The 12,333-nt window shown below is 39.2% G+C and overlaps 1 protein-coding gene across 1 annotated transcript; it reads right to left on the bottom strand.

The window, feature by feature from the left end:
- Window positions 1-10,868: 10,868 nt before the first annotated feature.
- On the bottom strand, window positions 10,869-12,094 carry gngt2b (guanine nucleotide binding protein (G protein), gamma transducing activity polypeptide 2b). The gene is made up of 3 exons (XM_071408778.1): window positions 11,990-12,094; window positions 11,592-11,680; window positions 10,869-11,263 (listed from the first exon to the last, which is right to left on the bottom strand). Exons 2-3 carry the CDS (start codon window positions 11,673-11,675, stop codon window positions 11,135-11,137), a joined length of 213 nt encoding a protein of 70 aa, XP_071264879.1. The 5' UTR covers window positions 11,676-11,680; window positions 11,990-12,094; the 3' UTR covers window positions 10,869-11,134.
- Between the last annotated feature and the right edge of the window lie 239 nt (window positions 12,095-12,333).

Genomic DNA, 12,333 nt, shown 5'->3' with positions numbered 1-12,333 from the left:
AGGAGTTGTCCTCAGCTACACCATGGTGTTACCCTACAGAGTGCTGCTGTGGCTACTGTAGACCTTCATTGCAAAACAGTGTGTTGTAATCAGTTATTGCTGACATGTGAATATACTTAGTATCTTTTTTTCTGAAATTGATAACTTTTTAAATGTTTCACAATTTTTATGACATTTACTGAGGAGGATGGTCCTCCCCTTCCTCCTCTGAGGGGCCTCCACTGGTAAAGTCTTAGCCTATTGGTGAAAGTAATTTACTCTGTGTTATTATGTAATGCATCATGTATTTCATGTACACTGTAATTGTTTGAGTGTTAATTATTTTGTGACTAATAAGTCCTATTAGTTGAATTAAGTAAATGCATTCCTCATTTTACAGAGTATATCTTTTTTTAATCTTTATTTAACTAGGCAAGTCAGTTAAGAACAAATTCTTATTTACAATGACGGCCTACCCAGGCCAAACCCTAACCCGGATGACGCTGGGCCAATTGTGCGCTGCCTTATGCGACTCCCAATCAATGCCGGTTGTGATACAGCCTGGAATCAAACCAGGGTCTGTAGTGGCGCCTCTAGCACTGAGATGCAGTGCCTTAGACTGCTGCGCCACTCGCGAGCCACCTATGATTGACTATACATTCATCATTTAGTAGGTCTATTGGTAACTGTGGTAACTTACACATATCATATATGCTTAGCATCTAACTGTGCAGCTCTGAACTCAGGTTAACTCAATCACTTAATACTAGGACATTGATTGCAAGATATTGGCTCTTTGTCTTTCAGCCTCCTAATAATTGCATAACAGTTATCTTGGACACGTACTGTAACTTATAGTATTCCGAGTGGTGATGCAAGGCTAGCTACCTTGACTACATCCATCGGATACGCCTATGGGCCTATAGCATTCACATAATAATGGGGTCAGATTGATGAATGTAGTTTATTAATAAACACAATTTTAACCTCAACTACAGGTTCAAATGTGCTTACCTTTCAAAATCCTTATCTGCCTGCTTGAAGAGAATAACAAGTTTGAATTGGTTTAGAGAGATAATGTTCCATTATCAGAAAAGGTAATTTAAACACAAAGTATTCTGTTTTATTCATTTATGACAGCACTTCAGTTGTTAAAGCATTTCAGAAAAGGTCAAGACTGGTTTGGTATGGCACGGTATCTATGATCACTTGTAACCCACATATTGTAAACTAATTAAATATAAGGTTGTAAGCTGTTGTAACCTAATTAAATAAAACATTGCCCAATGACATAAATACAATCCAAGAGGATCCTAGATTATAACATTTTATGGCAGTGCCTAATCCACCAGCTGCAAATAGGACACAACGGCCTCAACCACTCTCTCCAAAAGATAGGAAAACACAACACAGCCTCATGACCCAACTGTCCAGCAGCAGAAACTACAGATCATGTCCTCATTCACTGTCAAACCTACGGACATCAAAGGCAAATGCTCAGAAGAACAATCACATCACTGGGAATAAGCCTGACCAGAACAAACTAATTCAGAGAGCAATCATTTCCTTCCTCCATTTATGTAGACTAGACCTGAATCTAGAACACCTCCATACTCCGAGTCGATATTCACATCATAACAAGGAATTCCCCTTGACCACATCCACAACTTGGGGACAACAAACATTCTTTCCCATTGACCCCCATACTAAAAGAGACAACTTCATTGACAATTTTTTAGTTATAAAGAAATAACAGAATCTGTTATGAACAGAGAGGGAAAAGTTTTGTAGACTTTACTCTTTTCCCCAATTTTGTTAAAGTGTGTTGTTTAGAAGGAGTGCAAGGGCAAACTGAGTTATTGCACATGCGCACTTTACAGAGTAGGCATTCCTTAATGGAAATATGCAAATACATGCTAGAACGCGCCAATAGATCTTGCTAGCTCATGCTCTGCTCTACCCACATCCTTGCTTGTTCTGCCCACTATGACTCATTTGCTCCCATTGGAAACACAGGCTGTGGCCGGGCTATTTTGGTTAGTTAAAACAATTTTTGACTATAATCTCCATCACACTCAAGCCCGGTAGGTGGCGGTAATGCACCTAATATTAGTATGCTCACCACCATAACGCCCCAATGAAGAAGAAGAAGAATGGTTTAATTGAGTACTTGTTAGCGTGCTCCTGTGTGTATCAGACACACAGTTTTTCTCTTAGAGATTATTCTGAACTGAAGACTTAGGCTATTGGTGATAGTAATTTACTCTGTGTTATTCTTTAATGTATCATGTACTTCATGTACACTGTAAATGTTTGAGTGTTAATTATTTTGTGACTAATCAATCTTATTAGTTGAATTGAGTAAATGGATTCTTCGTTTTACAGAGTAATTATTTGATTGACTATATGTTCGTAATTTAGTAGGTCTATTGATAACTGTTATTTACACTACACATATCATACAGTGCATTCGGAAAGTATTCAGAACCTTTGACTTTTTAAACATGTTGTTTCATTGCTGCCTTATTCTAAAATAGATTTTTTTTAAATCCTCATCAATCTACACACAATATCCCATAATGACAAAGCAAAAACAGGTTTTTAGAAATTTTAGCAAATTTATTACAAATAAAAACTGAAATAACACATTTAGATGAGTATTCAGACCCTTTACTCAGTATTTTGTTGGAGCCCTTTTGGCAGTGATTAAAACCTTGAGTCTCCTTGGGTAAGATGTTACAAGCTTGGCACACCTGTATTTGGGGAGTTTCTCCCATTATTCTCTGCAGATCCTCTCAAGCTCTGTCAGGTTGGATGGGGAGCATCACTGCCCAGTTATTTTCAGGTCTCTCCAGAGATGTCCGGGCTCTGGCTGGGCCACTCAAGGACATTCAGAGACTTGTCCCAAACCACTCCTGCGTTTTTCTTGGCTGTGTGATTAAGGTCGTTGTCCTGTTGGAAGGTCAAACTTCGCCACAGTCTGAGGTCCTGGGCGCTCTGGAGCAGGTTTTCATCAAGGATCTCTCTGTACTTTGCTCCGTTCATCTTTCCCTCGATCCTAACTAGGTTCCCAGTTTCTGCCACCGCAAAACATCCCCACAGCATGATGCTGCCACCACCATGCTTCACAGCAGGGATGATGCCAGATTTCCTCTAGATGTGACACTTGGCATTCAGGCCGAAGAGTTCCATCTTGGGCCTCCCGAGTGGCACAGTGGTCTGAGACACTGCATCGCAGTGCTAGAGGCGTCCCTACGGTTTCGATCCGGGGCTGTGTCGCAGCCGGCCGCGACCGGAAGACCCATGAGGAAGCACACAATTGGCCCAGCATCGTCCGAGTTAGGGGAGGGTTTGGCCGGCCGGGATGTCCTTGTCCGATCGCACTCTAGCGACTGTGGCGGGCCAGGCACATGCACGCTGACACGGTCGCCAGTTGGACAGTGTTTCCTCAAACATTTGTGTGACTGGCTTCCGGGTTAAGAGAGCAGTGGGTTAAGAGAGCAGTGTGTCAAGAAGCAGGACGCACGGCTCTCAACCTTCACCTCTCTCAAGTCCGTACGGGAGTTGCAGCTATGGGACAAGACTTTAACTACCAATTGGATATCACGAAAAAGGGGTAAAAGTAAAAAGAAGAAAAATATAAAAAATTGGTTTCATCAGACCAGAGAATCTTGTTTCTCATGGTCTGAGTCCTTTAGGTGCCTTTTGGCAAACCCCAAGCGGGCTGTCGTACTTTTTACTGAGCAGTGGCTTCTGTCTGGCCACTCTACCATAAAGGCCTGATTGGTGGAGTGCTGCAGAGATGGTTGTCCTTCTGGAAGGTTCTCCCATCTCCACAGAGGAACTCTGGAGCTCTGTCAGAGTGACTATCGGGTTCTTGGTCACGTCCCTGACCAAGGCCCTTCTCCACCCTCAAGTTCGAGTCTCATAGCAAAGTCTGAATACTTACGTAAATAAGTTATGTTTTTTATTTGTAATACATTTTCAAACATTTCCAAAAACCTGTTTTCGCTTTGTCATTATGGGGTTTTGTGTGTAGATTGATGAGGGGGAAAAAATGATTGAATAAATGTTAGAATAAGGCTGTAACATAACAAAATGTGGGAAAAGTAAGGGGGTCTGAATACTTTCCGAATGCGCTGTATATGCTTGGCCTTTAAACATGCAGCTCTGAGCTAAGGTTAACTCAATAATTTAATACTAGGACATTGATTGCAAGATATTAGCTCTTTGTCTCTCAGCTTCTTAATAATTGCCTAAAAGTTATCTTGGAGACATGTCATTTATAGTATTCCAAGTGGTGATGCAAGGCTAGCTACCTTCACTACACCCATCGGATACGCCTATGGGCCTATAGCATTCACATAATGAGTCAAATTGCTGAATGTACTTTATTATTTCCTCAAATACAGGTTCAAATGGTTTTACCTTTCTAAATGCTTATCTACCTGCTTGAAGAGAAGAATAAGTTGGAATTGGTTTAGGGAGATTCAGAAAAGATCAAGACTGGTTTGGTATGGCACAGTATCTGTGATAACTTGCAACCCACATATTGTAAACTAATTCAATATAAGGTTGTCACCTATTGTAACCTTATTACAACATTACCACTTGTAAACTTATTCATTAAAACTTTGGCCCAATGACATAAGTACGATCCAAGAGGATGCTAAATTGTAGCGCCTAATCCACCATATATAACGTTACAATAAAATACAGTATATCCTTTATTTTAACTTCAACAAGGATCGGACCCTTTAAAAAGTTTTTTTGCCTAAAATGACATACCAAATTCTAACTGCCTGTAGCTCAGGACCTGAAGCAAGGATATCAGATGTTCTGGGAATTTTTTTGTTTCTTACAACCTCATGCTAATCACATTAGCCTACGTTAGCTCAACCGTCCCGAGGTCGAGACACTGATCCTGTAGAGGTTTTAATAACTTAATTTTCCTCAGACAAAATTAGAGGAGAACAGATGGAATTAAACGCTCTCTGTGGGAAATAGAAATTAGCGGTACCAATGGAGCAGTTTCAAAAGCCAATATGGCATGTTTAATTATTTTTCTTCCTATGAATGGGCTCTACTGTTTGAACGGTTTGAGCTATAAAAAATATTACGTCCCTATTCCAAGAAGTGAGTGTGACAAAAAAAACGAAATTCGGCATTATCTGATTTGATAGACTCAAACACTCTATATGGGAAACAGAAGCTAGCTCATATCCCTAAGATAACATTTCCACTACTTATTAAATATTGCTCTTGTGACTGACTGGGTTTGAACCGGGTCACCTGTATGTCACAAGACCGTGTTAGCCCACTTAGCTAAATCCCTAGGGGATACATTTGGGGAGCACAAGTCTTCAAGTGTCTGGTAAGGTTACTCATTATACGGATGACATGTGACTGACTGGGTTCCTTCATAGTATAAAACTGTGTTAGCTTGCTGAGCAAGGTGCTGTGACATGGATCGTCTCTTGAAGGAAGAGGTCAAAGGGGGGGGTGAAGTGTAACACAGGTGGTTCAGTGACCACGCTCGCATGATGAGTAATTTGTCTGAGACCTAAAGAGTTCCCAGCAACTGGGTCAGGTGCTGTGCTCTCAAAGAAGTCTTGTTAAGTATTGATTGTGCACAGGTGTGGCTGATCAGGGTGTGGCAGCTTGCAGAGCTGTTACTATTATTTGTTGGTAATCACTTTGAACATCAATAACTAAAGAGTCAAGATGGAGCTCGCCCTGGATCCAGGTAAGTTTGTTGTCTTCTGGGGCAAGTGCATACAACACGGTCCACATGCTCTGACTTCTCAGGTAAACAAACACATTAAATCAGGTTACAGACCATTTAGCTAGGCCTAGGACCCCTAGACTTAGCGAGTGTAGCAGTATCTGAAGACTAGTGGTTTAGTAACAGGGCTAACACAGTCTTGTGACATGCAGGAGACCTAGTTAAACCCAGTCAGTCACAAGCGTAAGATTTCATCGATTGGAAAGGCTGGAGGGGCTATGAGATAAAGCTTCTGTTTACAACAGAGTGTTTGATAATGCCAAATTGGAAGGGATTGGGACAAAAATTGCATAGTCCTGTGAGCATCATGCGGCTTGTGAGCATAACAGAGGGAATGAACATGTTCCTTAGCTTTCAGAAATGGGGTCATAAAAGTATGGCTCCAACTGTTCAAATGCTAGAGCCAATTCATAGGGGGGGAAAACTATTAAACCTGTCACATTGGCTTTAGAAACCACTCCATTGGGATCACTAGCTTCTGTTTCCCAATTCTTCTCTACCTTTAGCTGAATTTAAAAACTACATCTGAACGCATCTGATAAGTTTAATATATGAATATACAGTTGAAGTCGGAAGTTTACATACACCTTAGCCAAGCACATTTAAACTCGGTTTTTCAAAATTCCTGACATTTAATCCTAGTAAAAATTCCCTGTCTTACCTCAGTTAGGATCACCACTTTATTTTAAGAATGTGAAATGTCAGAATAATAGTGACTTATTTCAGCTTTAATTTCTTTCATCACATTCCCAGTGGGTCAGAAGTTTAAATACACTCAATCAGTATTTGGTAGTATTGCCTTGAAATGTTTGACCCAAGTTAAACAATTTAGCCTTCCTCTTGCTTCCCACAATAAATTGGGTGGATTTTGGCCCATTCCTCCTGACAGAGCTGGTGTAACTGAGGCAGGTTTGTAGGCCTCCTTGCTCGCACACGCTTTTTCAGTTCTGCCCACAAATTTTCTATAGGACTGAGGTCAGGACTTTGTGATGGCCACTCCAATACCTTGACTTTGTTGTCCTTAGCCCATTTTGCCACAACGTTGGAAGTATGCTTGGGGTCATTGTCCATTTGGAAGACCCATTTGCTACCAAGCTTTAACTTCCTGACTGATGTCTTGAGATGTTGCTTCAATATATCCACATAATTTATCTTCCTCATGGTGCCATCTATTTTGTGAAGTGCACCAGTCCCTCCTGCAGCAAAGCACCCCCACAACATGATGCTGCCACCCCCGTGCTTCACAGTTGGGATGGTGTTCTTCGGCTTGCAAGCCTCCCCCTTTTTCCTCCAAACATAACTATGGTCAAACAATTCTTGTTTTGTTTTTTCAGACGAGGAAATTTCTCCAAAAAATATGATCTTTGTCCCCATGTGCAGTTGCAAAACCGTTTTTATGGCGGTTTTGGAGCAGTGGCTTCCTCCTTGCTGAGCGGCCTTTCAGGTTATGTCGATATAAGACTAATTTTACTGTGGATATAGATACTTTTGTACCTGTTTCCTCCAGCATCTTCACAAGGTCTTTTGCTGTTGTTCTGGGATTGATTTGCACTTTTCGCACCAAAATACGTTAATCTCTAGGAGACAGAACGCATCTCCTTCCTGAGCGGTTTGATGGCTGCGTGGTCTCATGGTGTTTATACTTGCGTACTATTGTTTGTACAGATGAACGTGGTACTTTCAGGCATTTGGAAATTGCTCCCAAGGATGAACCGGATTTCTTTTCTGAGGTCTTGGATGATTTATTTTGATTTTCCCATGATGTCAAGCAAAAGGCACTGAGTTTGAAGGTATGCTTTGAAATACATTCACAGGTACACCTCCAATTGACTCAAATTATGTCAATTGGCCTATCAGAAGCTTCTAAAGCCATGACATCATTTTCTGGAATTTTCCAAGCTCTTTAAAGGCACAGTCAACTTAGTGTATATACACTTCTGACCCACTGGAATTGTGATACAGTGAATGATATGTGAAATAATCCGTCTGTAAACAATTTTTGGAAGAATTACTTTTGTCATGCACAAAGTAGATGTCCTAACCAACTTGCCAAAACTATAGTTTGTTAACAAGAAATGTGTGGAGTGGTTGAAAAACGAGTTTTAATGACTCCAACCTAAGTGTATGTAAACTTCCGACATCAACTGTATACTTTGATAAATTTGAGATGATCATTTGTAAACATGATACACAGACAATGAATGAAATACCTACCATATTGAAACTGAATATATATATATATATATTCAATTTGAACATTCAATTAAAGTTGAATTTGAAAACTGAATGCAATATTCATTCAAGTTCAATTTATGAATTAAGTTGTTCAATTTAATGATTGCAACAAAGAAATTCTGAATTTTAAATACATTTTCAATTCAAAATGAGTAAATTCATATTCAATTTCTGGTGACACTAAAATCACTCATTGTCATTGTTATGTATTGAGGCCCACAAGCCTCCACTTATCCAACTGATAAGAAAATGCAAAGTGCTGATAATCTACTCATGGACTTTGAAGTCCTAAAACAAGTAGATGTTGACTTTGAACTATACTGTACATGGGTGATACAGAAATTGAACAACTACACATGACAATGTTTTCATACAGTTTATTATGCTTTAATAAGACAAGCAAATACAGAAAGGATGAACATTCAAATGTTTTCAACTGTAGCACCACCAAGGACCCTTCTCAGTTAATGTAGGAAATTTGCTCAGAATCTTTGACTATCCTATTTGGCTACTTGTATGTTTTAGCCCTTAAAAACAGCATTACAGTTTCAATATTTCTGGCCCAGAAAGTCAGATTCTTACAAGGTTAATAATCCTGGTTCAATTGGGTCTCCCACAGTTTTCTAAGAGGGTCTACGTCATCAGAATTGTCATCCTTTCTGTATATTTGCTTGTCTTAAAGCATAACTATATGAAAAGTAACTATAAATCCATCCATTCCACGGTCTAAGTGTTTGTTTGTTATTCCACTCAGTTTGAGAATTTCAGGATTTTGACCCAAATCTATTACTATTTCCATTATGCCCATTTTCACCAGACTTTAACTTTAACCTGTTGAAATTAGCCTTAAAAAAATCGCAATTTTACATGCAATGAGCCTAACTTTGTATATCACCCCATCATAGTTTGATCTAGCACTTTTTCCATGTTGGCTGGTCTGCTATAAGGCCTGTGTCTGCAGTGCAAGTACTAGAATACACTTTGACCCACTGCCACACACTAACAGAGGATTCACAGCTTACAGTAAGCTGTGTGTTTTGTTGCTGTTAAAGCAATTAGTCTGGTTGAGCTGAAGGTGCTGTCAGCTTCAGTAGTGAACCACTTGACCAATTACCCTTTTATATTATAACACTGACCTATAGGTTGAAGTATTGGTTCAATGGTTGTGTTTTGGAGTATATTGCAATGTGTTTGTACTGTGGTTTCCTATATTTTCAAGACAGTTTCTCTAAACTCTGACTGGTGCATTCCAAGATCTTCATGTGATGAGCTGCACATGTCATTGTTTAAGACAAATTATAATTTAAAGAGTGAAAAGGTGGACTTGCACACGTTTTGCATCAGTTACCTAGTTTCCAAATTCTTTATACCAGAATTGTAAAGCATCACAGCTTACACATGAGATATATATATTACTACTGTTCAAACGCTTGGGGTCACATAGAAATGTCCTTGTTTCTGAAAAAGCATTTTTTTGTCAATTTAAAATAACATCAAATTGATCAGAAATACAGTGTAGACATTGTTAATGTTGTAAATGACTATTGTAGCTGGAAACGGTTGATTTAAAAAAAATAATAATAATAATGGAATATCTACATAGGTGTACAGAGGCCCATTATCAGCAACCATCACTCCTGTGTTCCAATGGCACGTTGTGTTAGCTAATCCAAGTTTATCATTTTAAAAGGATAATTGATCATAAGAAAACCCTTTTGCAATTATGGTTAGCACAGCTGAAAATTGTTCTGATTAAAGAAGCAATAAAACTGGCCTCCTTTAGACTAGTTGAGTATCTGGAGCATCAGCATTTGTGGGTTCGATTACAGGCTCAAAATGGCCAGAAACAAAGACCTTTCTTCTGAAACTCATCAGTCTACTCTTGTTTTGAGAAATGAAGGCTATTCCATGTGAGAAATTGCCAAGAAACTGAAGATCTCATACAACGCTGTGTACTACTCCCTTCACAGAACAACACAAACTGGCTCAAACTAGAATAGAAAGAGGAGTGGGAGGCCCCGGTGCAGTTTTATGTTTTTTTTTAATCAGAACAGTTTTCAGCTGTGCTAACATAATTGCAAAATGGTTTTTTAATGATCAATTAGCCTTTTAAAATGATAGACTTGGATTAGCTAACACAACGTGCCATTGGAACACAGGAGTGATGGTTGCTGATAATGGGCCTCTGTACGCCTATGTAGATATTCCATAAAAAAATCTGCAGTTTCCAGCTACAATAGTCATTTACAACATTTAACAACGTCTACACTGTATTTCGGATCAATTTGATGTTATTTTAATGGACAAAATATGCTTTTCTTCAAAAGCAAGGACGTTTCTAAGTGACCCCAAACTTTTGAACGGGTGTGTGTGTGTACAGTTTTCAAGAGGGTGACATTTGGTCTAAGTAGATGAAAAACTTAAAATGTAGTACTGGTTATAAGCTAAGTACTTGGAGGTTAGGAGGCAGCTATAAAGTAGAGGCCCAGAAGGTCCCCTCCTTGTCCTGACTCATAGATCCTATTGTACATTAACTAAGAACTACTGAGATTACATTTACAACTGTCAGGTATCACAGAAGAAGGTGAAGGGCATGTTTAGTCACTTGTTTTAGTAAGGCGAAACAGTTTCTCCATGGTGTGACTGTTCGTGTGATATTCAATCGTCTCATCATGATACTGTCCCGACTCCCGTAGACTGTTCAAGTTTAAATGTGTATACTATACTTTCCATACATAGTATACATGTAAACTATTATACTTACTATACCCCAATATTTGTTATAGTTTCATCAAGCAGCAAGAAGACTAATCACAATGAAGGTGCTTTTAATTTAGCAGAGTAAAGTGAATAACACCACAAGATGAGCTAGGTAACAGCCTTACACAGCTAGATGTGTTTATTTACAATTTGACAGAGACACAATGATATCAACAGAAAATATCCAGAGATGGTGAAAAGGGAAATCTGGCATCTTGTAACAATACAACATCACCACAAATGTTGTAGTTGTCCTTTTGTCTCTGCGCTGTCTTTCTGTCTGTCCAAATATCAGATTACATATTTGTTTGAATGCCCTCCACTGTTTCTCATTAAATCAAAATGTGTGGCTTCTTTTCCCTGGGTTTGTGTATTCTAGGTTATAATGCAGCCGCCCTTGTCACCCTTGTAGGGGTTCTTGTCATCTGACACGCCCTTTATGAGTGGGTCGCCCTCTGTTTGGGCCTCCACCCATTCCATTGTCTCCTTGCAATTTACTGACACCTGGTGATGTGAAGAGCAAAATAATGAGAATACTTTTCTCATACAAGAGAATACTCCACGATATCTTTGCTTGTTTTGTGGTTACATAAAAAATGAAATGTTCATTCATCTGCAGTACAACAGGAAATACAAAATGCAGTATTTAACTGTACATTCTTACAAATGTTTCTTTCACTCCTTGTAACCATCTTTCTATGAAACTTATATTGATTTATTGCAATCTAAATCAAATAGAACACTGTTGCACTGCCATCTTTCATGATACATGTTCTATGATTTGGTAACATTTCACTTCAGATATGATGTAATATTGTAAAGAGATACTCACAGCTGTGCGTGTTGTGCTAACTTCAATCTTTAGCTGATCCAGCTCCATTTGCAGGATTTCCTTATCAGACATATCACGAGCCATCTTGCCTTTGAAAGGAAAATGTACCCAGAAAAAGGTTAGTAGGAAAACAGGAATAGATGTGGTATTTAGACAGCTAGAGCATCACTGGCAGATGAGTAATGTAGACTAATCAATTAATGGAGGCTCATCAATTCAAGTTTCTCTTTCTCAACATTTTCAATCCATATCCTTTTGTTTCTATTGTTGCTCTAATTGTTGCACATTCATCTGATAAAAATATTTATCTAACCAAAACGGACTACATCAACTCTAAACAGACAATGTTAATCAGAAATAAAAGGAATACACAAGAATTAAAGTAACCCAGCTCTTACCTGTTGAATGGTGGGGTATCCAACAGAGAGAGTCTTAGCTCCTAGGGGCTTGGCTATTGTAAGCTGCTTTATGATAGACAGTAACTGCATTGACTGACTCGCTGATGGGTCTCCACCTCACCCCTCTTCAGCTGCAAAGCTGATCCAGGTAGGCTTTGCTTTGGGGAGAGGTCGGTACAGGATTTTCACCAATCCTCTATGATCTAATTAAACAATCAAGGGGCTGTAAACCTACGAATCCTCAACACTAGCACCCTGAGCGGGATGCGACGAACACACATAAAATCAATGTGTATGTACCATCTTAGAGGATTCGGACACTGAGTGGGTGGTATTGTCATAAC

This window comes from Salvelinus alpinus, chromosome 7 (genome assembly GCF_045679555.1).
Source record: "Salvelinus alpinus chromosome 7, SLU_Salpinus.1, whole genome shotgun sequence".
Taxonomy (NCBI): domain Eukaryota; kingdom Metazoa; phylum Chordata; class Actinopteri; order Salmoniformes; family Salmonidae; genus Salvelinus; species Salvelinus alpinus.
The sequence above is the reverse complement of the archived record's forward strand: the minus strand, read 5'-3'. Positions and strand labels throughout refer to the sequence as shown.